Source organism: Cibotium barometz, chromosome 15 (assembly GCF_041138505.1).
Source record: "Cibotium barometz isolate CiBa-2024 chromosome 15, ASM4113850v1, whole genome shotgun sequence".
In the NCBI taxonomy this organism is placed as follows: domain Eukaryota; kingdom Viridiplantae; phylum Streptophyta; class Polypodiopsida; order Cyatheales; family Cibotiaceae; genus Cibotium; species Cibotium barometz.
Window position 1 is genome coordinate 27,072,075 of NC_141060.1, and position 27,428 is coordinate 27,099,502.

Consider the following 27,428-nt stretch of genomic DNA (forward strand, 5'->3'; position numbering starts at 1 on the left):
GCTTAAGATAAAAAGGTAAAATACTCAGTCCTGTAACACACTCTCTCTAGAGCTCGTCACTCTCTCTCTCTCTCTCTCTCTCTTGAGGCCAGGATATGCCGAGTATGCCATGGGGAGCCAGAGACAGAGCTGCATTATATATGCCATTGTACTGCATACTATGAGATACGTGGTCGTTTCCACTGTTTATTCAGAGAGGGTTTTGGACCACTTTCCAAAGTCATGGGGTACCAGGACCAGAGGTGTTTGGGATTGTTCTTGCTTGAGCTGCGGAGACATAGAGATAGCCTGCTTAGGCGCACAGAGAGCCAGACTCAGAGGCACATTACAGACTTCTTTAGTCCGGCCATCACTGCGCCAGATGGACCACAGCAGCAGCAGGACATGGATACCGCCCACACCAGGGGTACACTGATTGATCGTGCGATTGAGCTTGGGTGGTCCAGACGCCCACGACTACGGAGGAGGGCATCCCAGCATAGACGGAGGTTGCAGCGGCAGATTCGGATTATTCTTGCGAGGCATGCGAGACACCCAGTCAGGGTGCTGACCACAGAGGATATTGAGGAGATCCGCCAGTGTCCGATGCGGCACATATTATGAGATGGAGGTACCTCCATAGTGTACCTTCCAGTTCCAGTTTCATTTTCTAGGTGCCAGTAGTATCTTCTTTATTTTTCATTTTCTGGGTTTTTTTGTCCAGACATTGTATCAGATCCACCATGATGTAACTTTTGGTCTCATAGGTCATTATGGCCTTTTGAAGACGTTAATATAACATTTCATTTCATTTCATTTCTCTCTCTCTCTCTCTCTAGCTCTCTGTGTACATACACACTTGCCATAGATCTGTTTAATCCCCTGTAGCTTAGGTCTTCAATCAGTGCAGCCCTGCAACCTTCAATCAAAAGGCTATTGCTGTGGGATTCATGTCAGAATCGGCACACTTTTTGGTGGGTCTAGGAGTGGCTCAATAATTGTGACTTCCCAAACACAAAGTCATGATACTTGTATTTTTGGCACTTTTGCATCACTAGACCATGTCCATGGATTATTTGACATAGAACCGCTATGGATCATGATAGAGGACATATGTGAGAAACCCTAGTAAGGTTTCCATAGACTTGACGTCAAACTCATCGTGTGACCGCAATAGATTGTGGCTAGCGACTCACCACCCAACTGTACGTTCAATACCTCGAACCACCCCTGAGCCTAAGGTTAGATTGCCGAGAGCCTGCCATTCACTGATGACCCCAACTTAGCGTCCCATACCACCAAGCCAAATAAACCGCTGACAGCTCCATGGCCAAGAGATCCTGCTTGCTCCTTGGTAACCACACGCTACCACGTGGCTACTTGATCTCTTGTATAGTAATAAGTGATCCCAAGTCACTTATATAGTAATAACCTCGCTATAAGTGGCCTGCAGCTTTCCTCCTTTATTTATGAGTTTTTTGCCATTATTAGCCCCTAATGTTAACCCTCCAAGTCCCCACTCCGTTGGCTAAGCCTTAACCCTAACTCTAGGTTAACCCTAACGAGCCTAACCCTGATCCTGGGTTAGAACTTAGCCCACGTGTTCCTTGCCCTAGCCCTAGGTTGGTCAGGACGTAACATACTTACTCCCTTAATTTAATTCACATCCTCGTGAATGCATAAGGAGAACAAGCTTCTATAAGCAAATCCTCGGATCCGAACATCCATCCATAGCATCTACTCAAGTCTATTGCCTTTTATCTAAACCAGTGTAAGACTCCTCTTGTAGGACTTGCTATAAAGATCCAATTGCTTACTGTTAATTCAACTCTCATCCAAGAACTAAATCTCAATAGGACCACCTGGCATCTTGCATACGTTGACTTGATGTGCAAACAAGTCCTAATGTACTTCCAATGTGTTTTCGCATAGCCAATAGATACTCATGTCTATTGGGACAAGCATAAAATTTCCCATCAAATTCTGTGTTATGTTCCATGTGCTCAAAAGCCTTAAGATCACATACGACTTTCAAACAATCCTGCGTATGTCCCTATTTCTCGAATAACCTAAAGACAACATACAACTTAATAACAAGTTCCATCCCTAACATGTCAATGGGTTACGCCCCATCGAACAAGTGGAAAGTCCATTACTAGATGAGTAACTTGAGTAACTTATCATGTCACTCTTTTTCTCACCCCCCCAAATTGGGAATGAACATGTCCTCATGTAGAGGTCCTACTTTCAAAAGCGAACAAGGAAGTATAACATCATATGTGGAGTTACATCCACTACTGAGCGTTCCTGAATCTTGGATACACAACCTGGTCTTAGGCACTAAGTCGGAAGTCCTAGACAGAGAAGTTCCAAACTTCTTGTCTCTCTCATGCTAGGCAATGTAATCTCAAAGTAAAACCTAGCCCTGAATGCAAGAAATTTATATCCTTGGTACAGATCTACTCAAATAAAAATAGCATGTTCTATAATCAAATGAATTATTTAGTGAATGATGGTAAAACAACTCTGCTGCCACCAAACACGTCTCAAGGAGCTCCCTCAAGAAAGTAACACGTACTATGGTGATAGTCTATGAAAGGCAAAGGAGAAACTCAAACCCACACAAAAGTTTCCAAAAGAAAGCTATGAACCATACCTTCTTTTGGGTCCATCATCAACAATCCGTATATGTGTCGCTATATCTACGTCAATCTGCATGCCACAATGCAATGTAGAACAACATTCTCATCAAGACCAATAGATAAGAAATACATGATAACTGTACAAGGTTTCACAAGCTCTTACAAAAGACTGTTGAGGCAATTGCAGGAGCCATGATACAAAGAAAGTTTTAAGTTAATGGTTGCTTTGATGAAACTTGCAGGTGAGTTTCCATTGTAGAAGAAAGGAGAAAACAAGACAAATTCATTTATGAACTCACTTTCTTTTCAGGAGGCTTGATTCCCCAAGCTTCTCCCATTGCAAGTCTCTCACTTGATTCCTGCACAAAACAGAAGTAGCACAAAGCATATACAAGTAAAATCAACAAGGGAAAAAATTTGTGTCTACGAAGATGCACTTCTACAGAGACCGTTTCCTCAGGCTCACAGAGGATGGCTTCATCCAGCAGCCACGCTACCTAGGTATTCACATGTCACATGCCATGCGGATCACGATTGGCCAGCTATACAGGCATCCTCCCACTGCCTACAAGTGGAAACAGGGCAGGCACAGTGCATATTCAAAGATGGAGAGCTCATATGGAGACCTCCAGAGGAGAGGATCTACAGATTATGCTGTACCATACCTGTCACGGCCCAATGTACTATGAGATCGCGGGAGGTACCCCTGTCTCTTCCGTGAGGGTTTTGACCCATTGTATAGGATCATGGACTTCCCGGGCCAGCGCTGCCTGGGACTCTTCCTACTGAAGCTTCACAGACACAGAAATAACACTCCTAAGAGAGTGTCGGCCACAGCCACCACCCCTCCTTCCTCGCCAGCCGACCATCACCAATTTCTTCCCAGCCCAGGGAGAGGATATCGGCATAGTGGACCCTGCGGGTCCACCACAAGATACCTCAACTCTGCGTCTGCTGAAGCTTCAGACACAGATACACTCCTAAAAGAGTGTCGGCCACAGCCACCACCCCTCCTTCCTCACCAGCCAACCATCACCAATTTCTTCCCAGCCCAGGGAGAGAATATCGGCATAGTGAACCCTGTGGCCTGCGGGTCCACCATAGGATACCTCAGCTCCGCCCCGTCCCCGAGGAGTCACTTCAGAACAGGCTTACGGGCTTCAATGTGCCCAGCATCCTCAGCCCACAGGACACCAACCACGATCCTCCCATCAGCTCCAGATCCAGGACATGCTCCAACGCCATCACACCACCTTCCCACATACCGTGATAGAAGGGGACCTCTCGGCCATACTCAATAACCCCATGCTCTCGACATACTTGAGAGAGGTGTACCCTCTCCGGAGGATGATGTGCCTCACATGCTTCATAGTCTCATGTACTCCATGATGAGAGTCTCTTGTACTAGTACATCAGAGTCTCATATACTAGTCCATAATGAGAGTCTCTTGTACTACCCCATGTCCTGATGATCATTGTATCAGCCTCTACTTTCACAGAGCTATGTTATTTGTACTTGTTTTGTTTTTATTTTCCATGATGAGACATACCATGGATAGCATTGTATCACTTCGATCATCACTTTGGTCTCATAGACCCATTGGGTCTTTAGGAGACGTTTAATATAGCTTTTTTCTTTCTTCTTTCTCTATTCTCCATCTAGCCATCATCCTGTACCATGTAAATCAATACTAGCTACATATGAATCTCCACATATGGACCACCAACCCTAGCTTCTCAAAGAACCACGTATGTCTGCCAATGGATGAAGCAAATGGAAACACATGGCTCCTAAAAAATGTTGCATCAACCCTATATCTGCCAGTACCTCCAACCACTAGAATGGTCACATCACCATCTCCCTCCTTGATGGGCACTAATTCTTAGTCATCCTCCTTGTGGAGCATACTCTAGAAAATACACCATGTGGTAGGGTTCACCGGCCTAATCTTGGGTTAGGGGACCTTGAAGCAACAGGCTGATTACATGAAGACACATGCACGGACATGTTTTGTTGTGGGGCCATCTATGTCGAAGACACCACCTCTATTGATGAAGGAAGTGAAACTCTCTAGCCAACTCTACGGATGGTTTTGAAGATTCCTCCTTAAGTATTTGTTTTTGTGCATGGGGTGACACTTCCCCATTAAAATTGCCTATGCCCGCTATTGATGGTATCAATCCTCAATAATCACATCCCCTGCCTGTCTACCTGTTAGTGATGGCTTCCTAGCATTAATGCCTGCCAAAGCAACCACCTATCCATCCAGACAAGCCTGCATGCGCTCCTCATACTTCTCCATCATAAGGAAAATCAAATTGCCTCTACCGCAATTGTGTTCATGATGAACAATTACAAACCAGTGAATAAAGAAAACCCAGAAGTGCTCTTCCCAAACCTGGCCTTGTGCACACTTATTCTAAGGACAACTACCGTAGCAGACAGTTGACCCACACGGGTTGCAATTTCCTAGACTACCATACCAATTGTGGTATACTTGTGCTATGCGCACGAGTTTATCAGAGAGAAGAGAGATAAAGGGGAGCGGAACAATATCGCAAGAACACACAATCAGAAGACCTTAACCTATATAATATTCATGTAAAGAAAACGTTACAACTTGATGTTCTCAAGTACAAAGAATGAAATCTCCCTAATCTCAACCTAACACTTTTATGGACTCAGTCCATGTTGACATGCTACAGATCTTATATACCTAGATGAATCCAGGAACATGCCCAAATTCACCTTTTAGGAACGTGCATGTTATATACTCGTGGTAGTCAACCCACAAGACTATATAACTATCAACTCCATTATGCATAGTATGGACTAGATACTACAACATCCCCACTAACGTCATCAGTGCCCAATAGTGGGTGTAGAACTCTGTATCAAGATATGCTCTCACACACGCACTCCACACACACACACACTTTTTTTTTTTTGGTAATATCCAGTGCAGTATATTTACATGCTCATAAATTTACATGATGGGAGGTCTCCGAAATGGAGAGTATCCCAAAGATCAGAAACATAAAAAGAAAAGCTCTATGCAAGAAGCATCCATATCACCCTCATGGCAGGCATCATATAAGGATTGCCACAATGAGGCTCGGAAAGATTCACATGACTTGTGAATCTGCCGACCCAAGTATGCCAAATTATGCTCACTCCGGATTGTCCAAAGAGCCCAATATCTCACCCAAGAGAGAAATAGTGAGTATTAAGACAAAGACCTCATAAATCTGCCAAAGAGCCAGAAATGTTTCCCAAATCTATGACTCGGGAAACGGAGCCGACGATAATCTGAAATTCTCCTGAGGAGGATCCTAGAACACGGGCAATGCCAAAGCAAATGAAGAACAGTCTCTGAAGGAGCCTGACATCTTAAACATGTGGATGGTGCAATGCGACGTTTAGCAAGTGTGACCCCCACTGACAATGTGCCTGTCATACATCTCCAAAGAAAAAGTCTTTGTTTCAATGGCATTTTACACTTCCATAACATCCCGAGATTCTTCCGCCACCATGAGAGGGGATTCCTTATATGCCACAGAGAATTAGCATGTTGCTGAATCCATGGAGCAGGCTGAAGAAGCCTGTAAGCTTTGATGGAGGTTAAGGCGGAAAGAGGAACAGGATGAGTGCATGTAGCAGAGGGTTGCAATTGCCAATCCGTAAGCCTGTCTGTGTCAGCCACAGGAGGAAAAAGTAGAAAAGGATGTAATAAATCAGCAATTTTCTTCCATATAGACCTATGATGCATTCCCAATGCATAGGAAGCAGTGGCCTGAGGAAAAGATAAGACATAGCCCTGATCATCTACCACATCATGTATGTATTTAATTCCCAATTTCATGAGATTGTATGCCCGAACAGGTTCCTGTAAAGCGAGTGGAATGTCAAAGATGGCACTCCAATGAATACTTTCTTTCCTCATTGAGTTTGTCCCCGAGCAATTATCAGGAGCCCATTTGACCTTAGAAAGTACTTGTTTCCAGTCAAGTATCACAGCAGTAGAGAAAGGACAGCCAGGTATCTTCCCTACAAATCTCCCAATGACAACCTCCCAATGATCAGTAATCCAATGACCATAAGCACAAGTCCTCATGTTGACACACATGGATGCTAGCATACAAGTCCATGGCTGTTGTTGGCGGAAAAAAGTATGCAGCATAGTCGCCTTCCTTGCAAGTACATGATATCTTATATTGAGGACATTAAGTCCACCATGCATCCTAGGAGAGCACACCATTTCCATCTTCATCAGTCTCAATGCTTTCACAACAGTTTTTGTCCTCCATAACATCTCCATAGCTTGAGACATAAAGGCTGAAATATCCCTGGAGGACCAATGCAGCAAAGGCAAATAGAACTGGACATAGGACATTACAATGGACTGTACTATTCTGAGCTTGACATGAAGAGGCCAAGTAGAAATCTTCCAGTATTCCAGTTTATGTTGAAGTCTTTGGAAGATCCATTTTAGCTGCTGCTTCCTGGTGATATGCCATCCTATGGGATATCCCAAATGCCTGACTACATCTTTGGAATGCACCACCTGACCCGGCCAAAGAATAGAATGCCAGTCACATTGTTTCAGGGGAAGTAATTTAGATTTGTCAAAATTGACATGCAATCCCGCTGCCAAACCATACAATGAAAGAGTGGTCATAAGCATTTGAACTTCTCGGGAAGAATTCTGTGGCATAAAGAAGGAATCATCAACATATGCTTGTGCCAAAAAAGATGCAGCTCCAGGGATTTTAAGGCCAATCATCTGTCCTGTGTTTGTAAGATGATCAAGATACATTAAAAGGGGATGGGTCGCAATGGCATATAAGAGAGCACTAAGAGGACAGCCCTGTCTAACTGATCGACCCAATGTCCATGACCGAGATAGATGACCCCCAAGAATGCACTGAGAAGTAGAGCCAGAATAAAGCCAGTAAACTGCATTTGCCATCTTGGGACCAAAGCCCAGCTTGGTCATGATTTGAGAGATAAAATCCCATTGAACAGTGTCAAATGCCTTAGCAATATCCACCTGCAATATAAGCACATCTTGATGCGAATACTTAGCATATTCAATTGCAGTCAAGGCATTGGATATATTGTCATGGATTTGTCTTCGCGGCACAAACCCATACTGATGAGGATGAAGTCCCGCATCCAGTATCCTGTGAAGCCTATGCACAATCATTTTGGTAATGAGTTTGTAAACTACACGCATCAAAGTAATAGGCCTCCAATCTAACCATGGTTAGTTAGTACGAAAGGTACGATACGGTACGGTACGATAAAATACGGTACTAATTGGTACCTTAAAATTTTTTGAGGTACCATACGATATTAGTACGTTTTTTTTTTTAAAAATACTTCCTAAACTTAAAAATTGTAGACAAGAAGTTACAAAATAGTAGAACCATGAACATAATGTCATCATGCCATTAGAGTACAAAATTGCTACAAAAGGATAGGCCAAAAACTCATGGTATGGGCGACCGCTAACATGCGTACATACATGATACTACATACTACAATACATCATCGATGGGCTAGAAGGAGATAGATGCCCAATGCCTAGAGAGCTATAACATATCAAAAGTCTACATCATCACCAACATCTGCATGATCATCAACATGATCACTACTAGAGTGTCCATCAAGAGAGTTCTCTGAAGAGGACTCTTCGAAGGTGGACGAGACACTCTGGGGATCATTCTCGCTAAGTAGGTTGGCGTCATCATCAAACAAGGGCTCTCTAGGCAGTGGGGTATCATCATGAGGGGGCAATGGAATATCATCATGAAGGCGGGGATTGGAGCTCGAGGATCCCCGTCTCACATATGTGCGAAGGCCACCCTTTGCCGATGCCGAAGGCGGAGGCCTATGAACTCCAACTGCTCGGCCCGGTCCATGCTGACTCCTGGTGCTGCGAGTATCTGCTGCCACAAGCTCACTATAGAGCTCCACGAAGATTGCCTCCTCCTCCTCATCAGGCAATATGATCGCTTGCCTAATATGGCAATGGCAAGTGCACACGCTCTTGACAAACAGCTCCCTATAGGCTGCAAAGGGCGATGAATGGCTCTCTAGAAGACTGAAATTGCTCCACGCAACAACAACAACAACAACAACAACAACACAAACAAAAACCCCAAAAAAAAACGTACGGCATCGTACGAATCCGTACGGTACCGTACGGTACGGCAGGTACGTACGGTTTCAGTCGTACGACGTACGGAACTAACCCTGAATCTAACATATAGTCACACAGATGTTTTTTGGGCACAAGTTTGACTATGCCATGCTTCCAAGAGTGCGGCAACTGATTTTCTTGCTAGGCAACATTGATCATTTGCAAGAGGACTTCTTTCAAATCATCCAAAAAAGAAATATAAAATTCCACCGTAAGGCCATCCCAGCCAGGGGACTTGTATTTGCTGAGGTGGAACAATGCATTATCAAGTTCTGTGTCAGTAAAAGGTCTCTCCAAGGTAAGAGCTTCATCCATTTCCACTATTTCAAAAACATATTGGAGAAATTCAGTCCTAGCCTCAGTCATTTGATTTGATGGGGAACTAGGAGCGGAGAATAATTTCTGGAAATAATTCTGGCATTCATCTTGGAGATCAGAGAAAGAGTGCGTCCAAGAGCCATCTAGCTTCCTTACCCTTAGGCATGAGTTTTTCTTTCGAGTAGCATGCAAGCCCTGAAAAAAGGCTTTTGATGAGCAGCCCTTATCCATGAGGGGCTTCATTCTTGCCCTAATCTGCCATTTGTGCAATTTTCTCTGATCATTAACAGTCAATTTAAATTGAGCATGTGAAAGGGAATCCTTTTCTGAATCAGAGAGAGGCCTTAATTGAGAAAATTCAGTCAATTGTTGTGCTGTCCTTTTTGCCCATTTAACCTCATTTCTCCATTCAGTCATATGCCAGTTGCCATACTCCCTAATGACATTCTGCATACGAGAGACAAAGCTGTCCCAAGCATAATTCATGTCCTCCTGGGCATGCAAAGGCAAGGGATGAATTGCAAGTCTGATCATTTGCTGGAAATAGTGATGTCGGAAATAAGCCTGATTAACATGCAACAATCTACTGGAGAGGGGTGGCAAATCATCCAGAGGCATGCCAAGCTGCAAATTCATCCACAATGGGGCATGATCTGACAAGCCCAATGAGAAATCTATAAGGAGTTGAGGGCTAAAATCTGCAAATTGTTGAGGGTAAAACAAATACCATCTGTCAAGCCTTGCCCAGTATGTAGTAAGTGCATTATGATGAAAGTATATCTAGGCACTGACCCTTGGAGAAGCACCCATAAATCTTCAGCTTGCACAGAAAGAAGCATGCTGTCCCATTTTTGCCTTTCCAATGATAGCATATGAGATCTTGAAGTGGTGTTATCTCTTGGCAGAGGGGAATTATTAAAATCTCCACAGATGAATGCATTGGATCTCCATGGATATCTGCATAAAGAATCCCATAATGAAGCCCTCATGGCAGAGGTCTGGGAAGCATAGACTGATGCAAACTCAAGAATATCACCATTGACATTACATTGTATGACCATCCATTTGCCACTGCTGTCATTGAAGGCTAACTGAGGCTCCAGCTCATGTCTAACCAGTATGCATACACCTGAGTAGGTAGTGGTACCAGCATAATATATATCATAACCGCCAAAATAAACATGATGACCAACCATGGAGTGTTGATTATGCTCTTGCAAACAAACAATATCTGGCTGCATTTTATGTACATAATTCCATAAAAGCCTCCACTTTGAGACATTGCAGAGGCTCTGTACATTGTAGGTAAAGCACTTAAGTGCTTGAGGCATGAAAGAGGTATATACAGCAAAGTATCAGATATAAAAAACAAGACATCAAAGGGACAAAGCCTCTTATTGCATGGGCTGCATTCCATCATGACCCATGAACGACATAGCATTATCCCCTTCTTTTGAATCACATATGGGGATGCCCTTCTTCAAAACCCCCACCCAATTTTGAAGGACAGGAGCTGAAGTAGAAGCTTGTCCTGGTAAGGGAGAAGAAGCATCCCATTGACGAGATTGAAGGGGGCGTTGCTTCAATACAACCACCTTCTTAGGTTGTTGAAGGGGGCGTTGCTTCAATACAACCACCTTCTTAGGTTGTTGAAAACCATCCTGATCAATGCCCGCAGATTCCTTCATCTTCTCTTTTCCTTTATCTTTTCCTTTTCCAGCAAGTGACTGCACTTGATTGATTGGTTTGGCATTCTTTGCTCCATTTCTATTTGCTGTCTTAGCTTGCAAATTCTCATTCTTTTCCTGTGTCTGGGGCGGCAAGGCATTGGGAGGGGGCTGATGCAGAACCATTGGGCATTCAGAGGCTAGATGCCCAAACTTGTGGCAGGCAAAACAAGCTCCTGCAAACACACCCCACTTCAATTCAAAATACTTTTTTCCCAATTGCACTCCCTCAACTTCCACTGCAATAGAAGGAGGGGTAGGTGTATCAGTGTCCCAGAGAATGCAGAACCTGTTACGGTTTCCCATGGGGCGTGGAGGACAAATGACCTGTCCCAAAGAAGCAGCCAGGCCAGGCAACTCTTCACCCATATAGTCCGAGATGTTAACAACCTCAACCCATACAGGACAATGATGTCGTATAAGACTTTGATAATCCTTGTTTGGGGACCAAGGCATAGCATGTACCATCTGCTTCCCGTAAAATAGGGGAGAGAATTCAAGAAGCCTCTGCTTGCACGAAGCATCTGATAAATGCACCTCATAAAAGCCTCTGGAAGCAAAATATACTCCCTCTACAAAGCATCCCCAAGGATGGACTTAATCCACTGCGCGACATCACTCGCCGCTGGGATTCTTCCTGGAAAGAAAATTATAACTGCAGTTTGAGACAACTCCCTGAGAGGATTCACGAGGGACAGCAATTTCAATTTGTACGTGACCTCTGGAACTGGTTTGCCCCATTCCTGTCGTGACTGCTGAAAGTCATCCTTAAGGGTATCAAAGACGTATTGAGCTTCCATAGTAAGTTCATCATCTGGTGATGCAGGCTCTGGTAGGCGGCGCTTAGCATCTGCAGGTCTTTCTTTTCGAGCATATGTACAAAAATCCAAACCTGAAGCCATGATTGAAATAGGACTCTCTCTCTCTCTCACACACACACTTTTTTTTTTGTAATATCCAGTGCATTATATTTATATGCTCATAAATTTACAAGATGGGAAGTCTCCGAAGTGGAGAGTATCCCAAATGTCAGAAACACAAGTTTGGGCATCTAGCCTCTGAATGCCCAATGGTTCTGCATCTCTCTCACACACACACGCACGCACGCACACACACACACACACACACAGAAGAGAGGGAAAAGGCAAAAAGAAACGATGGGCTGGATCTGCAGTTTACACAGTCAAATCAGGACACACACACGAGAAGCTTACGCAGGCAAGCAGTACGCGAGCTATAAACAGCAAAGGAAGGCGTGAAGCTGGAGCGGGAACAGGTGGTAGGTTGTACGCAAGTGGCGCTGTAGAGGAAGCAATAAGAAGCCAGCGCTGCAAAGGTAGCGAAGGGCGACCAGCAGCTGGCCCTACAGAGGCTGCAAAGGGCGGAGGGTAGCCAGCGCTGCAGAAGCAGCAAAGACGGCAGGGCAGAGGTGCTGCAGAAGCAGCGGAGGGCAACAGACAGCAGTACACACACACACCAACACACACATAAAAGCATGTATTCACACAAAGACCTTCGTACTGAGTTTCTGTCAAACCTTCAGAGACGCAGGGCAAACTCAACCATAGTGAAGCCTAGCACTAAGGGAAGTAGCAAATAGAAACAATTAGTACAGTAAATAAGTAGTTGATAGGGCAAATGCACCGCTAAAGATAGAAAGAATTAGCACAATATCAACTGGCCGCAACTCGGACGAAAACTTCACAATGTGAAATCTGCATGTCCATTAACACGGCTGAATTATATACCTAGATGAATCCAAGAACATGCCCAAATTCACCTTTTAGGAACGTGCATGTTATATACTCATGGTAGTCAACCCACAAGATTATATATATATATACCTAGATGAATCCAGGACTATCCACTCCATTATGCATAGTATGGACTAGATACTACGACATCCCCACTAACGTCATCAGTGCCCAATAGTGGGTGTAGAACTCTGTATCAAGATATGCTCTTACACACGCACTCCACACACACACACACACACAGAGAAGAGCATATATTCACACAAAGGCCTTCATACTGAGTTTATGTCAAACCTCCGGAGATGCAGGGCAGACTCAGCCATAATGAAGCCTAGCACTGAGGGAAGTAGCAAATAGAAAGAATTAGTACGGTAAATAAGTAGTTGATAGGGCAAATGCACCGCTAAAGATAGAAAGAATTAGCACAATATCAACTGGCCGCAACTCGGACGAAAACTTCACAATGTGAAATCTGCATGTCCGCTAATACGGCTGAATTATATACCTAGATGAATCCAGGAACATGCTACAGATCTTGACCAGCTCTATTATGCTTGTGAGAATCGCTCCTTGGCCAAATAAAACTCCACGGCTCTAATGAGATGAGATCCTAGAAAATGACATAATGAACAATGAACCCCATCAGCATTGTCTTTGCCATTTTGGAGCTTCTTGGTTTCTTTCTACAGGTGGGAAGTGGTAAAGAGGTTGGAGTCGATAGGGCAAGATGACTAGTTGGGGTTGGTTAGGGACATCATACAAAGTGATACTGCAGCAAGGTCCTAGATGGGATATGGTGCAGATGTTTCATCTAGAACTGTTTTGCATGTGCAGTTAAGAGAAACAAATTTTCTAGAAAAGTCTCTACACCCCCCCCCCCCCCAAATAAAAAAATCGCTCTTTTTTACAAGACTAGTGTTCAGCTTTCACCCTTTCAATAACTCATAACTCATAACTCTTGTTTTAAGATTACCACAGCCCAAAAGTTGGAGCTTCTAGCTCCTCAGCATGTTAGAACTCTCTCTCCCGTTCTTTGACTCAGATTATGAGAGAACAACAATGCCAATACTTGGCAGCTTACACTATGAGCTTCTATTATTATCACCCAAACTCCGCTTCTACAGCAAGCTCCTTCTCTGGTAGGCTGAATAATATTTCCCCTGATCCTTTCCCATTTAGAGCTGCTAATCCATATAAGAATGTTAATGCTACAGTTTCCTAACCCCTAGAATTACATAGCTGACTAGGGCTCAATATATAACCCACACCCACCACAAACAACAAACAACACCCCCCCCCCTTGCAGGCGAACAAAAAGAAAGCCCCCAACAACCTTGACATAAGGTCTCTTTGTGAGGCTTGGACCTTGCTTTCAACCTTCCCACAACATTTGTAAAACCTAACCCCAAGTGCTTGTTAGACCTTTGAGTCGACACACAATAAATTGTTATGATGAAGGGTTGAAGAATGTTTCATTTGGCTAAGTAGCTCTCACTGCAAACATACTTATAATACAGTTGTAATTTTGAGGATACAATGATTGTGTGATCAGCAACCCTATGAAAGTTAGTTGAGCATGATGGAAGTTTTAAATGACCCGTCTAAACTGCCCTTTCAATTTTAGAGTACTTGCCTTTAAAAAAAACCAGCTGCAATGCTATCACTAATCAAAAAGTATCCATATTTGTAATGTGAGATTGAACACTGAGCAGTAAAATATACAAAAAAAATTAAAACCAACTGCAAGACACAGCTTTCGAGGAAAAGCCAAAAACTGTTAAAGAAAACTAGTGCTGGCCTATGGACATTAGGCATGGAAACAAAAAAAGGCATGGCTTGTCAGCTTTACTTTACATATATATAAGAATGCAAATACCCAAAAAGATCATTTCTACTATGCTTGCCACCATTGTTTACATGTTACCAAGCTAAAGCACACATGGATGAAATGCTATCAAAGCTTAAAATGCAGAAAGTTCATTCCAGAGTCTTACGGGATGATACTTCAAAAGATTACTAATAATAGTGAGCCGTACTGCCTCAATCAATTCTGGACTTTCAACTTTCCGTCCTGTGTCACTACAAACATGAAAAACCAGAAGGAACCATCAAGTTAGCATCAAGGAATTGCAATATATCCTACTGAGTATTAAACGTTTCTTTTTGTCTAGGCAAGGATGCCAGAAGCACACTGCAGATATCAAAACAGCACAAGCGCGCGCACGCATACATGCATCCATGAGTGAATGTACATACATTGCATGTATGTATGTATGTGGGTAGACAGTTATAGATATAGATACATCAACACGTACACATGTACATGCATGCATACAAATAGATACATAGATAGGTAAGACAATGCATGTACGTATGTAGGTGTCACCAAAATCGGGGACCCTTAACAATAGACAGACACTTCAAATACCAGACAAAGCTTTGAAACACAGCGGAAGAACCATAAACAATATTAAAAAACACCACATTGAGCCAAAACGGCCAGCCCCCTGTAGGAACAACTTTATTCAGATAGAAGCTTTTACAACAAACCAAGGTGCAGGTGCAGGTGCAGGTGCAGGTGCAAGTGCAGATTTGCAACGGATTTTCCACAAAGCATCAGCAAATCTCTTGCCCAAATATCTATCTAGTGCCACAATAAAAACAGCACCAAAAGCCATCCGAAAACTGTCTCAAAACAGTCCATGAATCAGCCCCAAATCTCTGTCAAAATCCAAGATATAAACAACACCAAAGGCTGTCCAAAACTGTCCCAAAACAGTCACATAACCAGCCCCAATCACGGCCCATTGTACGGCCAGATCTGGGAGTAAAACAGCAACTGAGAAAACACAGGCAGTTGTCACACATGTGGCTGTTGTACGACCAGTTTTAAGACCAGCAGAAGGCGGCTCATGAAGAAGAAATACCGAAAGCTGCCAACTGTGCTCTCTAGCGCATAAGAGAAAGAAAATCCAGCTACTGTCGGCCAGTACCTATGCGGCCAGCACTGGAGAGAGAGAGAGAGAGAGAGAGAGAGAGAGAGAGAGCAGCAGCAGCAGCAGCCCACCTGTACGACCAGCGCAAGATAGCCAAGAGAAGAAGGTGACTGCTGTACGGCCAGCCCTAAGAGGAGGAGGAGAGAGAGAAGCTGCAGTCGGCTGAAAGTATATGCGCATGATGATCCAGATAGGAGCCCCTCCCTTTTTTTTTATAAAGTTGACCAGCTCCCCTTTTAGGCTTGCTTTTCCCTTATGCCAAAAGTAGCTGAGAATGCCCAAAATATCAACTTTATGCTTTTCTCAGCTTGTAGCCCAAGTTTGCTCTAGGCAGCTCCTTTTGTCCACCTATCCATACCCAAAATAATAATATGTCAGCCAGATTTTAATAATGTGTGAGCACATTGACTTATAAACCTTATAAGTCACTTTGATGATGAAAATCCCATGCTGCTCATGCTCTATAGCCATCTTTCAGGCCAAATTTTGCCAGTAAAAATGCTTCAGCTTTCTTTTGTGGAAAATCCCTGTTCTCACCTTGGTTCTATTCTGTGTATGGGCTTGCCCCAAGACACTGATATAGAGGTGAAGGGACCAAATGGTGACAGTAGGTGGGTAGACAGTTATAGATATAATACATCTACACGTACACATGCACTCACATATACACATGCATGCATACAATGCACGTAAGTATGTATGTGGGTAGATACTTATAGATAGACACATCTACACGTACACATGCATGCACATTGTCCTGCCTCCCGGTGTCCTCTAGAGACAAAATAACCGGAGGTGATCGGAGAAAGTAGTGCCTGCCAAAATACCGATCATGCCCCCACAACCACAAGCCCACTCATCCACATAGAATCTATCAAGTCTGGAAAGATTGGGGCCAGTGCTCCTCTTCTCAAACCCCGAGAAGCACAGACTCCTGGGGCTACATCCAAACTCTGGTAAATGCCAAGGGTCCTGCCCCCTAAGAGCCAAGATCAACTCCTCCCAAGCAGAGTAATTTGAGCCAGAAATTGTAGCAATGACTCCTCCGAGTCTATCCTATGCTGACTCTATCATGTTAAAGTCCCCACCCATACACCAAAAGTCGGCCTGTGGAAGGGACTGGCGAAATGTACTCCAAAAGGTCGCTCTGCCTTTGCCTCTGTTGTAGCGATGTTTGGAGCATATACATTTAAAAAGCCCACATAGTCCTCGCCAATCCAAATGGTCACCCACTAAGCCCGACAATGTCAATGGTGCCTGGGCAAACTACTGTTGGCAAGAGCTGCTCACTAACAGAAATACAAACTCCCCCCTATGTCTTGGAGGGGCCAAAAGAGGGAGACCAAAAAGTGTGACTCTTGCCTAGTAGAATCTTCCCGCAATGACGGGTATGCCCCTCTGAAAGATGGTGCTCCTACAAATCCTTGGACAAAGACACCTCAGGTGGGCGCGGATCCTGCCCTCCATGTGATGCCAATCTGTCCGAACCAGGGAATAAGTATAATCTGGGCTCCACCTCTCACAATGTAGGTATCTGTAGGAGGGGACAAGCCACAAGGAGTACTACTACTGAGATATGAAGGAACATAAAGAGCAGCACCTCCAAGCTAGAGGACACCACCTCCCCGACCTGATCATTGTGGCCCGAGCCTCCCAACTTCATCCGAGCCAAGGGCCAAAGATAGGTAAGCAAGTCAGTGATACGCAGATCATGCAAATGATGAGAGAGCTCAACTACCTGCCCCTGGATGGTGGCAGACACCGACTCTGTATCCCATTCCATCCCCGGTGTTGCACTCGAGGCATAGTCACAAAGGACGGGGGACGATAACAAGGGACAGGGACGAGACGAGGGACGGCCATAAGTAGGGAACGGGGACAGGGGAGGGAACGGCACTTAAAAAATACTTTATGTTTAAAGTTTTTCTACTTTACACTTATTCTACTTTGGAAGTACATCAAAATGAGCACAAATTTACACTAAACTAGTAAGCTTTGACCACCGCTTTTGTGTGTGAGCCTTGAGGAAGTGTGTGTGTGTGTGTGTGTGTGGCTTGAGCAATCAGCAATGAGACTTGAACTTCCTTGACTCTAGAGGCTTGAAGGCTTGAAGGTGTGTGTGTGAGAAGTGTGTGTGTGTGTGCTTGTTCTTATATAGATAGGCAAGAGGGAGAGGCAAGAGTCTTGAAGAGGCAAGGCAAGAGGGAGAGGCTAGAGGCAAGAGGGAGGTGGCATTAGGGACACATGTGGCATGGGCATTGGAGTTTGAGGCAAGAGGGAGGTGAGGATAGGTCCTAGGATAAGGGCCCCCAAGACTCAAGAGGGAGGTGAAGATAAGTTGATGCCCAAGTGGCAAGAGGGGCAAGAGACTAGAGTGGCAAGAGAAGGGCCAAGAGGGCCACTATGGCCCTTGTGACTATGGGCCAAAGGCCTTGAACTATGGCCCAAAAAGGCCCCCAAGAGGACGTCCCCAACAATCGTAAAAGTGACCGTTTTGCTGCCCAACGGTCACTTGACCGTCCCCCAGGACCCATCCCCACACCGTCCCTGCCCAAATCTGTCCACGTCCCCCCGTCCTTGTGAGGAACGCCTCTAGGGGGGGCGCCCGACCATCCCCGTTCCTACCACGTCCCATCCTCCCTTCCCCTACGTCCCCTATGACTATAACTCAAGGGGAAGGAGAAGATCACTGCGCCACTCTCTGGCGTGGAGCTGGCGTGATGAAACACCACATGGGAGCCGCCGACTCCTCGAAAATACCAATTCCTTCTACAGGGAGACGTCGGAAAAGAAACTATAATCCACTCTCCGATATCAGTATCGATTGTGGCCACATCCTCGTGCTCTGCTGCCTGCAAGCCAGCTTCCCTCCCACCCTCTGAAGAGGATCTGAGCTGGGACCCGCAGGGAGGTCCACTGGGGACAGTCTCCTAGACTGACGACGAGGGTAGGCTCTAGTGAGATGCCCCATCTGCCTGCATGTGGTGCATTGGCTTGGAAGGCCAAAGTACTCTACTCTCTACAGAATAGGGGCTCCACTCAAGCAAGGAAGAGATATGGCATGCGGCACTGTCTTTGAAGAGGCTATGCAGATACGAAGGGATGGAATCCAGACCGCCAGAGCAAGAACCGAAGCGGCACTGGAGGGGGATTCCATCACTCTCCCAATAGCACCACCCATCACCGGAAGGAGAGGAAGGTATTCCTTCCTAAGGCCTCGGAAGAAAACTGTCGAGAAAGCCTGAAACGCCAACCAGAGGGTCGGATGTTGGGTCGAAGCCATGCTGCCACCTCGCAAAGAAGGCCTGGGCTGTATGCAATGCAACAGGGCTCAGCTACAAGACTCCGTCCGATGCCGTTGGCAAGTCAAGCTCAACCTGGTAGTAGCCACGCCCCAAAGGATGAATATCAATGATCTTTCTAGGCGCACCAAGGAGGCGAGCCGGTAACAAATCCTCCCTGAGCTATCCGCGCACCAGGCGGCCACCAACAATCTTACATTCTGAAGTGAAGGCCTCTAAGGATGTGACTATCAAAGCGAGGAGCTGGAGGTCCGCTTTTGGAAAGGAGAGTGAAGGGACAACAGCCTCAATCGAGGATGACAGAGCAACTGCCATGGAGTCCTTTCGGCGGGTTCAAGACCAAAAGAGGCCGAGAAACGCCGGAAGGAAGGGCTAGCCGAGAACTAAAAACCTGCCTTCAAAAGCACTGAAGGGGGGGAGGGCTGAAGGGGAAACGAGGAGCAGGAAGTAGAGGAGGGGTCTCAAAAGGAAAAGGAGGGGAGGCGGGTTGCCAACAGGCAAGGGAGAAGAGGAGCACGGGCAACAAGCTGGAAAAAAGAAAAAACCAGAAAGAGGCGTTGGATGGGGGAGGCGAGCGCCGAGAGGGCAGACAGGAGGCGGGAAAGGGGGGGGGGTGCCGGGGGGATTGTGGATGGGGAGGACCAAGGGCAGAAGGTGAGATGAGAATGGGGACAGCGGGCGCAAGGTAGAGGAATGGGGCGCAGCGCGCAAGCGACAGAGAAGGGAAGGTGGGCAGCAAGCGGAAGGGGCAGTGTACAGGCGATGGGATGGAGAGGGCGAAGGCTACCCCGTGCGGCCCCGGGGGGGGGGACTCACAACTCACGCTCAATACTGATGGTGTTCCTGTTTCTTGCTTAATTCTTTTTTCTTTTTTCCCGGGAAAAGGATCCTTCAATTAGTTAAAGAGAAAACAGCCAAAAAGGGCTAAGTACAACCACGAGGGGCTAAATACAAACTCGCCTCATATAAGGGCGGGAAACAAGTGATCATAAGGGGGAGAGAAGCTTCTCCTCCGGTTGGCCGCTCTATGAGGAGAAGGCTATCTCATAAAGGGGGAGGGGGGGGGGAACAACCACACAGGTGGTCTGTAGTGCCAAATGGGATCACCGCCTCTATCAGTGAGGAAAGGGCCAGGCAACCAAAGTCTCGAGAAGACTTCCCGTCGCTTCCGCATGCGGTCAGAACCTCCCTACAGCTTCCCCCACTAACCGTGGAGGGTGTGAATGAAAGAAAAAAGAAGGAAAAAAAAGAAGAAGAAGAAGAAGAAGAAAGAAAGAAAGAAAGAAAAGAGAAAGGGAAAAAAAAAAGGCAGCTAAGGGAAAGGGGCGGAAAAAGAAAAAAAGGCAGCGAAGGGAGAGGGCGGGGGAGGGAGGTGCGCGCACACGAAGAGGGGGAGGGAAGGGCAAGAGAAAAAGAAGAGAGAGGGGGGGAGGGAGGGGGGGGGGGGGGGAGTGCAGGTCGCACTATCAGAATACGCAGCAAAGATGATGACCAGATCTGGGAACACAAGAGCAAAACGTAGTGCAGAAAATCACAGCACAAGAGTGTGAGAGATAGAGGCATGTAACTCTGCTCTATATACACAAGAACATCCCGGAAATAGTACAAAATGGAATGGGGGGCTGGGGGCCATTTTATATGACCCCATATACCCAGTCGGCTTGTGCTAAAGGCAGCCGACTGGTCCTGAAACTCCACGACCAGCATATGCAGCCAGTCGGCCAGCCGTGAGCAGTCGGCTTCTCCACGACCAGCATATGCAGCCAGTCGGCCAGCTGCTGGGTCCTCCTACCATCTCAGGGCTGCCTCCCAAGCCACAGAAAAATGGGAAAAAGTAGGGGAAAAATATGGAGAGAGGGGGAAAATGGGAAAACACCTCATAAGGGCGGGCACACCCACAACAAAGACCCTGGTGTGTAAAAATAGACAGGAGATGACTTCTAACACCCCCTCTCAGCTCCTGGCTGTAAAACCAACCACAGGGAGCTGGGGTGCCCCTCCTGTGTACAAGAGTCCATGATCCTTTGCATGCCGCAGAAACCACATGAAACGCAATCCTGCCTCCCAAAGAGTCATCCGCAACCATGAGCTCAACTGCCTCATCAGGAAGCTCACGTCCAATCTGGTGTCCATCAACCAGATCAATAAACCATTCTGCTTCTGAGTCAAAGAGGCATCACACTGCTCACAAGGATCAACACCTGTTACGGTGCAAAAACAAGTCCTGGAAACCTGATGAGGACCACACAAGGCCTTCTGAAACCTGTCAACCACCCCCTCTGAATCTGGAACCACAAAGCCTGGAGAAACCACCTCCTTCTGCAAGTAATCAACTGCCACCTGCTCGGCTTTCCGAAAGGTCCCCGTGGAAAGAACATCCTCATCTACTGGAGGTTCTTTGTCCCAAATGCTACAAGACATCACAGCATAAGTTACCTGTCCAGTTTCATCTGACTGACGAACACAAGAACTACCAACATCAGTACTGGAGAGTTCTTGCCAACTGTTGCCATCTACTCGGCAAGCTATCCACCATCTGATCTCGGAACCACAAAGCCTGGAGAAACCACCTCCTTCTGCAAGTAATCAACTGCCACCTGCTCGGCTTTCCGAAAGGTCCCCGTGGAAAGAACATCCTCATCTACTGGAGGTTCTTTGTCCAGAATGCTACGAGACATCAGAGCATAAGTTACCTGTCCAGTTTCCTCTGACTGACAAATACAAGAACTACCAACATCAGTACTGGAGAGTTCCTGCCAACTGCTGCCATCTACTCGCAAGCTATCCACCATCTGGTCTCGGAAAGCCTGTACCTGCAGCGTATCCACACTTAAGTGGCCATTACCAGACTGCCATTCTCCACTCCGCCTTCCCAAACCACTTGGCGTGTTGCTTTGTCCCAGAGAGCAACAAAATGCTCATCAAACTCCACTCGTACGCCAGTCTTGCAAACCTGATGCACTGACAACAGATGAAAACCAAGTGCCGGAACATACAACACCTGGGAGGAATGCTTCCCCCCTCTGCCATCGGCAACTATCTCCATCCTGCCCTCACTGTGAACTGGGATAATGGACGTATCCCCAATAAGAATGTGACCAGAAAACCTGCAAAGATCCTGTAAACCGGAACGGGAAGGAGTCATGTGCTTGGAAGCACCACTATCTAGAATCCACTCCCGAGTATCCGTTGCGGAGAGTCCTCCAATCTCCTCCCTGCCTGAAGAAAATAAAACATCAGTGTCCACCACCTCCAGGTGCACAAAAGCCAGAGTCTTCATGATTGCTGCTGAGGAATCTTCACCCTTCTCGATCTTTCGCTTGGGACACTGCCTCCAATAGTGGCCTTTCTCGCCACAATCATTACAGGTCCTCTCTGCCTTTAGTTTCTCGCAGTCAGTAACGGACGTCTTCTCAGAAGACTTCTCCGACGAAGCCTTTCCTTTGCCCGTGTTACGGCCTTTCGACCGTTGGCCAGTTAAGGCCTCCGAACCTCCACCCTGAGGAGGGTTCGTGAATCGTTCCTCTTGGTCCAGGACCATGGGCACAAGCTCCTCCCACGTGATGGTGCTGAGCCTGCCACTGGTAATCAAAGACGAGTAAAATGCTGAATACTGAGAGGGCAAATGTGACAGCAACGTTATGGCCATGTCCTCTGACGATATCTCCTTCCCAGCCTGAAGAACTTCCTGCTGAAGAGCCTGCAGCTTGTTAATATGCTCCCGCATCGTCGACGACTTTGCAAGGCTCATAACCCGCATCTATACTTCCAAGGAAATCCTCTTCATGGGCGATACCCTGTTGTAAAGAGAGGCCAAATGCTGCCATATACCTCTGGCCAGCGTCATATGCTTTACATGATTGATTACCTGCGGTGTGCAGTTGAGAAAGATAAACGAACGGACCCTGGCGTTGACACGATCCCACATCTATGTCTGAGCCTCCCAGTCCTTTCGGATCGACGGTAACTCCCCTTCCTCTACTTCCGGCCGTGGAACCCCAACAACGACGAAATCAGCGAGGTTGTAAGACTCCAGAACAGATTCCATCATAACCTTCCATATGCCGTAGTTGCTCCCGTCCAACTAACGGTCTACCAGGAACGTGGGGAGTGTCGGGATCTTCACATGCCTCTCGGCCATCTCAAACAGATCTGCCATTGCGGGGATGTACTCTGAAAAGGGTGGGTGGGTGGGAACAAAGAAGAACTAACACTTGCAAGTGGCTGTCCAGCAAATCAGCCCGCCGTCCTCTTGCTTCTCCTCTTCCCGAACAGTCCCGTACCGTCCACCAATCAGCAACACAGCAGTCCCCCTCTTGCTCACACAAATCCCAAGAACTATCTAGAGCCTGGGCTCTGATACCATGTCAAAATACGCAGCGGAGATGATGACCAGATCTGGGAACACGAGCAAAACGCAGTGCAGAAAATCACAGCACAAGAGTGTGAGAGATAGAGGCGTGTAACTCTGCTCTATATACACAAGAACATCCCGGAAATAGTACAAAATGGAATGGGGGGCTGGGGGCCATTTTATATGGCCCCATATACCCAGTCGGCCTGTGCTGCTAAAGGCAGCCGACTGGTCCTGAAACTCCACGACCAGCATATGCAGCCAGTCGGCCAGCTGTGAGCAGTCGGCTTCTCCACGACCGGCATATGCAGCCAGTCGGCCAGCTGCTGGGTCCTCCTACCATCTCAGGGCTGCCTCCCAAGCCACAAAAAAATGGGAAAAAATAGGGGAAAAATACGGAGAGTGGGGAAAAATGGGAAAACACCTCATAAGGGCGGGCACACCCACAACAAAGACCCTGGTGTGTAAAAATAGACAAGAGATGACTTCTAACACGCACTACGTAAGATTGGGAGCTCCCGCTTCTCATTCTATTTCTTGCTTAATTCAGCTTTCCTACTAGATCCATTACAATCTTATCGATGGGCAAAAATAATCTGGAGGGAGTTGTTTGGAGTTTGATAGATGAATTAGAAAACCTACAAGCCCTTTCTTTTTTTTCCCGGAAACAAGATCTTTCTATTAGTTGACAAAGAACAACCTCAAGGCTCTAGGCTAAATACAAACTCGCCTCCATGTGCCGAGAGAGGATCAAAGAACGCATAAGGGGAAGGATGCACTTCTCCTCCGGCTCGCCGCTATCTGAGGAGAAGGCTATCTCATACAGAGGGTGGAGAGGAAATAACCACACGGGTGGTCTGCAATGCCAAGTGGGCTCACCACCACTATCTGTGAGAAAGGACCAAGTCGCCAGAGCCTCAAGAACCGATCTGTGAGAAAGGACCAAGTCGCCAGAGCCTCAAGAACCAAATGCTCCCAATGGACTCCGCAGATGTGCCATGCAACAATGCTCCTACAAATCTCCCATCTCTAGCACGAACCAAGAGTCCAGTGACCAGTAGATGGGGCTGGGACTGGTACTCTCGAGATGCGAAGGTGAGAAACCTAAAGGGCTAGCCCCCCACCTTCCTCCTCATAAGCCATGACCACCGCGGCCTTAGTGACCCAAGCGATGGTACCCCAAGTAATAGTACGGGGAAAGGTCCTATCCATAATGAAGATGCGGAGAATCCGCATCTTCATTAGTACAGGGAGAGGTCCTGTCCATAATAAAGATGCAAAGAATCCGCATCTTCATTATGCCTTCGATGACTTCGCTACATCGAACTCTATAGCTGTGCCATGCAGCAATGCTGCTGCAAATCTCCCATCTTTGCAACGAACCAGGAGTCCAGTGACCAATAGATGGGGCTAGGACTAGTGCTATAGAGATGTGAAGGTGTGAGACCTAAAGGGCTAGCGCCCCACCTTCCTCCTCATAAGCCATGACCACCTCAGCCTTAGTGACCCAAGCGATGGTACCCCAAGTAATAGTACGGGAAATCCCAAAAACAATGTCACTGAGACTCCTAGGGATGGCTCCATCTCGGACATACTGTTGGTCTACCGCCAATGGCCAACCATGTGCCGACCGCCAAACTTCGATCGGCCAACAACCACAAAAAGAGGGTGATCTTCCAAGGTCAAAAACTGTCCCAAAGCCTCTTCTACAAATCTGAGAGAAAACGCGGTGACAAGTCCTGAGACCGCCAGGGTCCTGCTGCTGTTGCTGCCAAGATGCCCTCGACTTCAGGCATTTGGATCCTACGGCCTAGTCATGTAGTCACCAATGTATGCAAAGAACGGGGTACCCGGAGTCTCCTCCATGTCTAAAGGATCACACCAAGTCGGTCCCACTTGAGGCGCGTGATGGGCCGGCTCTCCCAAATCCATACCCGCCAAAGTCTCTCCCTGCCCACCTTGGCCGGAGGTGGGTCTATGTGCCACTCATGTGGTGGAATCCGATCACCCTTGCCCTCTGCAACGTGCATCCCTTGAAGTCTTCCAAGAGCGAGTCTAAACTCACTAATCTTCCATGAGGAACAATCGAAAAAGTGAGCAATGTGGAGCTCTCATCCGCGCCATGAACAACCAGGAGAATATCATGCCCGGTAAACACTCCCAACCACTGCGGGGGGAGAGGGTCTGGGATCGAGGTCGATGTCGAAGCTAAGTGTGTCTCTGCCCCGGAGACCAGTCAAGCCTCTCTCTTGGGCCACTCGGCGAAGCTGTCTAAATGCAAGCCAATCTCCAAGAGACCTAGCTCGTCCCGTGCTCAAAGCTTCCCAGGATCAAGGTTGTTAGAGGCGTCAGAGGCGTTTGGTATGAGGCGGGTATGGTACGCGCCTCGAAAGACTCGTATTGTTTAGAGACGTTAGAGGCGTGTTAGAGGAGTCTGTTTTATATATATATATATATCTATATATATATATATAGTGATAGATAGATATAATATATATAGTGAAAGTTGAGAGAGAGAGAGAGAAAGAGACTACAGTGTGTATGTATGAGCCTTGAGGGAGGGAGAGAGAGGGTGTGTATGAGACGAAGAGAGAGTGTGTGTGTGAAAGAAAGAAAGCTGTATTAAACGTCTGCAAAAGGCCAAAATGACCTATGAGACCAAAATAGTCCTTCAGCATCATCTGGATACATCATCAACATTCAAGGGTACAAAGTAAAATGCAATGAACCGGTAGAGTATAGAGAGAGCTCCAAGAGTGGGTATAAAAAACATCATCATCCTAGTGTGTTTGAAGTTTGAACTTTGAACTTTGGGTCTTCAGAAAGGCTTAAAGGAGGGAGGGAGAGAATGAGGGAAAGAGAGTGTGTGTGTGAGAGGGGCTGCCTTGGGCCCTTAAAGCCTCTGTCTAAAGACTCAAACCAGCAAAAAAAAAAAAAAAAAAAGTGGACGCCTCGATCAGGCAGTCATACACCTCGAACTGTTGTTAGAGGCGCGCCTCGTTGTGTGAGAGAATTAGGGTTAAGAGTTCATGTGTGGGAGACATACACAGAGAGAACAAGGGAGAGAGAGAGAGAGAGAGAGTTGTGGGGATAAGTCAACTCATGAGGCATGAGTGTGTGACTCCCCTATCACACATGTATATTGCACTAGTACACATAGTGCACTTAGTACATTAAAAGTACTAAGTGTACTATGTACTATAACTTATGGGCTTGTACACACTATAAGGGTGGGCATAACGCCTTTACCCCAACAACCTCCCACTTAAAGGCAAAGTGCCCTTAAGTAAAGGAAAAGAAAAATCAGCATGTACATGATAATATACAAGGCCATATCAAGGCTGAAAATGGCCTCATCCAATGCCCATCAAGTGTCTGCAATGAGCAAACCGCTCCGGAGGCAAACTCTTTGTCAACAGATCAGCCGGGTTGTCATCCGTATGAATCTTAACAAGCTGAATTTGCTTGTTCTCTATCACCTCTCTGATGAAGTGATACTTCACATCCACATGCTTCGTCTTTGCATGAAAGACAGGGTTCTTTGCCAACTGGATGGCACTCTGACTATCACAATGCAACAATGGAATATCCCCTGTATAGCCCAAGTCAACCACTAATCGAGATAGCCATAATGCCTCCTTGCAAGCCTCTGTGGCTGCAATATACTCGGCCTCTGTAGTAGATAAGACTGTGCACTTCTGCATCCTGGATATCCATGACACAGCACCTCCTGTGAATGTAAACACATAACCGGTAGTAGACTTCCGGTTATCTGGATGACCGGCATAATCCGAATCCGTGTAACCATGCACTAATGCATCCTGTTTGCCAAAGCAAATGCACATATCCTGTGTGCCCTTCAGGTATCTCATGACACCTTTCACTGCTTCCCAATGCTTCTTGCCAGGGTTGGCCATGTATCTAGAAACCACTCCCACTGCAAATGCAATGTCCGGCCTAGTAGCAACCATGGCATACATGAGACTGCCACAAGCTGAAGCATACGGAATCTTGGCCATATCAGCCCTGTCTCTATCTGACTGTGGGCTGTCCATAGCACTGAGTTTCACATATGGAGGCAAAGGAGTACTAGTCTTCTTCCCCCCGTCCATATTGAACCTCTGCAAGACTTTGCCAATGTATTCCTTCT

At 46.4% G+C, this 27,428-nt stretch overlaps 1 protein-coding gene across 3 annotated transcripts in view; it reads right to left on the reverse strand.

Annotated features, from left to right (window-relative positions):
* Positions 1-27,428, reverse strand: part of LOC147631116 (ACT domain-containing protein ACR12-like) — an 83,104-nt gene that overhangs the window by 16,022 nt on the left and 39,654 nt on the right. For all 3 annotated transcript variants that reach the window (XM_086809453.1, XM_086809452.1, XM_086809451.1), the window contains exons 5-7: positions 14,621-14,705; positions 2,921-2,980; positions 2,636-2,691 (exon numbers count right to left, since the gene is read on the reverse strand). In XM_086809453.1, coding sequence (XP_086665579.1) covers positions 2,636-2,691; positions 2,921-2,980; positions 14,621-14,705 — 201 coding nt within the window. The remainder of the gene's footprint in view (positions 1-2,635; positions 2,692-2,920; positions 2,981-14,620; positions 14,706-27,428) is intronic.